Source organism: Prosopis cineraria, unplaced genomic scaffold, assembly GCF_029017545.1.
Source record: "Prosopis cineraria cultivar Desert tree isolate PC_DT_omini unplaced genomic scaffold, ASM2901754v1 PC6, whole genome shotgun sequence".
Taxonomy (NCBI): domain Eukaryota; kingdom Viridiplantae; phylum Streptophyta; class Magnoliopsida; order Fabales; family Fabaceae; genus Prosopis; species Prosopis cineraria.
The window spans coordinates 7,786,805-7,789,774 of NW_026555337.1; the positions used below are offsets into that span (position 1 = coordinate 7,786,805).

At 32.0% G+C, this 2,970-nt stretch overlaps 1 protein-coding gene across 1 annotated transcript; it reads left to right on the plus strand.

Moving 5' to 3' along the window:
* Positions 1 to 540: 540 nt before the first annotated feature.
* On the plus strand, positions 541 to 1,108 carry LOC129312537 (calcium-binding protein PBP1-like). Its single transcript, XM_054955193.1, has one exon. The coding sequence runs from the start codon at positions 610 to 612 to the stop codon at positions 988 to 990; it is 381 nt and encodes a 126-aa protein (XP_054811168.1). The 5' UTR covers positions 541 to 609; the 3' UTR covers positions 991 to 1,108.
* Positions 1,109 to 2,970: the final 1,862 nt, after the last annotated feature.

The window sequence follows — 2,970 nt, forward strand, 5'->3', positions numbered from 1 at the left end:
TTCACGGGTTACAATTACGAATGAGGACACACACTGTTCTACCCAATTAGCAAAGATCAAAAAAAAAAAAAATTGCTAGATGAAAATGAGTCGCCATCAAATTCACATGGTGTATTACTGTATTAAACGAGGATGTTCCGGATAAGAAAAAAGGGAAGGCCACAAAAAATTATATTTTGTTCTGTGTCCAATTTCTTTTTTAAAAAATGATAACATGTTTAATTAAAAAAAAATGATGATCCACACTCAGTGTCCAATGATAATGCTTTCAATTTCGGATGAAAAGTATAACAAATATTTTAATTAAATGTTGATAATTTAAATTTTTGATAAAAACTTGAACTCATATAAATTGATTCAAAGACAACAATGTACTTACATTTAACTTGGGAATTCGAATCCATGTGCCTCTCGTAACAAAAAATGAAAAAAAAAAAATAGTGGGATTAAAGAGACCTTTTTCCCCTCAATTAATCATTTCGCTCTATATATAACACCCTCTCTCTCACCAACCCTACCATTCAAATTCTTCAACCTCAAGCTACCGACACGCATATTCTCCTTCCCAAAAAGCTCACATACAAAAGCAACAAAACAAACGGTTGAACTATGCACCAATTTGCAGGTTCATCATCTTCTTCAACAATGGAAGTAGATTGCGGATGGGAATTCGACTTCGAGGACTTCTTCCCCTCCATGGTTGCGAGCCTTGGAGCTGAAGGGTTCATCGCCGAGCTCTGCAATGGATTTTTTCTTCTCATGGATGCGAGCAAGGGAGTGATCACCTTCGAGAGCTTGAAGATGACCGCGATGTTACTAGGGTTGGACGTGAGGGACGACGAGCTCGTGATGATGTTAATGGAAGGTGACTTGGATGGAGATGGTGTTTTGAATCAAATGGAATTCTGCATTCTCATGTTCAGGTTGAGTCCTGGCTTGATGACGCAGGACCTGCAGAGACCTAGAATGTGGCTTGATAATATGTATTAACATGCGTGCTAATAATGTAATATCTATCTTGTGCATCTGCTTCTCTAATTGAATCGACCTGTCTTTTACCAATATAATGTAACCTTTACTAATTTGCAATTATTAGGTTCTTAATTCATTGTTTCTCTCATGCAGCGACACTCTTCAGTCATTACTTACAAAACAACGTGCTTTTAATTTTCCTGCGGATGTTTTATAGAGATCATTGCGAACTTCTTTTCTTATTAAAAAAACTTAAATGAGTGGAGTTTGAGAGGTTATCAGGGCTAGTGCATACTTCCAAACTTTAAAAGCACTTACACGAGAATTTATGTAGATTGTCCACCACAACAAAATTTTTGTATTAATAACGAAATTTGATCCTATGATCTTGTAAATTATATGTGAAATACTTGCCAAATGAATCACCCCTTGTTGATTCTAATTAGGGCTGAAAATTCATACGGGTCGGACTTATTTGGGCTCGGCCTGAATAAGCTCGACCTGAATAGGCCCAACTTCTTGAGAAAATCGAAAAGTAAAGCCCAACTCGAATTACTTCAAACTTCAGGCGGCCTGAATACCCAAATTTTTATTTTTAATTAATTTTTTTCACTTTAAAATTAATTATTTTATTTTATAAAAATATAAAATATATTTTTTTGATACTTAAATGGTGTATAAGACTCAAATATATAGTATTTTAGTATAAAATGGCCTAAACCTTAATTAATTAATTAATATTTATTATATTTTGTAAAAATAAAATTTTTTTATTCCGGTATTCGAGCTTGCTAAAATGGCCTAAACCTTAATTAATTAATTAATATTTATTATATTTTGTAAAAATAAAATTTTTTTTATTCCGATATTCGGGCCAAGCCCGAACCCGATCGAGCTTGACCTGAATTTTTTCGAGCCTATTCAGCCTAGCCTGAATAGACTCGAACATAAAAAAAAATTATTTTTTCTAAGTCCGGCTCTAACCTTTTTCGTTTAGGTTCGGGCTAACTTGTCAGGCTTGGCCCCAATTATTGACTCTAATTCTAACAAAATTATGATATATAGTGTTTTCTAAAAATTTTATCTTGGCTCAAAATTGGTGCTACATGTTGTTCTCATGGAATTGTCCACTTGCTATCACCTATTAAACATTTTATATAGATTATAAAAATTTGCTAAAATTAGTTAGTTCTTTAAAAAGTTGAAAGATTACCTCAAGTAACATTAATTAGAGTAGGTTGTTTAGTTAGTTAGGCAATATTAAATCAAATTATTTTTACGGGAATATTTTGCTCACGAGAAACAATATTGTTTTTCATTTTCTTCATTTTCTTTTCCTCGCCAAAATTATATTCGTGAGGAATATTTTCACCAATAATGGTTTGGTACGGAGTTGTGAAAAAGGATACTTGATATCTTCTTAATAAAAAAAAATAGGTTATACATGTTTGGCCAAAAAAAAAAAAGGTAGCATCATGTGGGTAGAAATCATGATGGCAAAATTACTCAGGTACAAAATAAGTGTATATAATTTTTTTATTTCTAAAAAATTTTATTGCATTATATTGCAAAATTGTTTGTAAGAAATTCCTTAAAAAAGTATTTTGTCATGAATTTTAAAGCTTTTCTCGCAGATCTTTCTTTTTTGCTTAAAGTTTTTTCTCATGGATTAATTAGTATGGGGAAATTAATTTGCTTCCTCTATAAAGAGTGCGTAGACTCTGATCCTTTAACGGAAAAGGGAGAAAGAGGCTGTACACAAATGTATGTCCTCTTTGATTCATTGAATCATAGGTAATGTAAAAAATGAAATGTAATGCAATGATAATTATTATATGTTTGTTTGGTATGATATTGAGAATGTTAAAACTAAATTAATTTTCTATATGTAATGCCCCTCTCAAAAAAAGAAAAAAAACTCTTCACCTTTCCCATTGGATCTTCTTTCAACGAAAATTTCTTCCTTTCCTTTCAATCTTCTTCTCCTATACCATGATT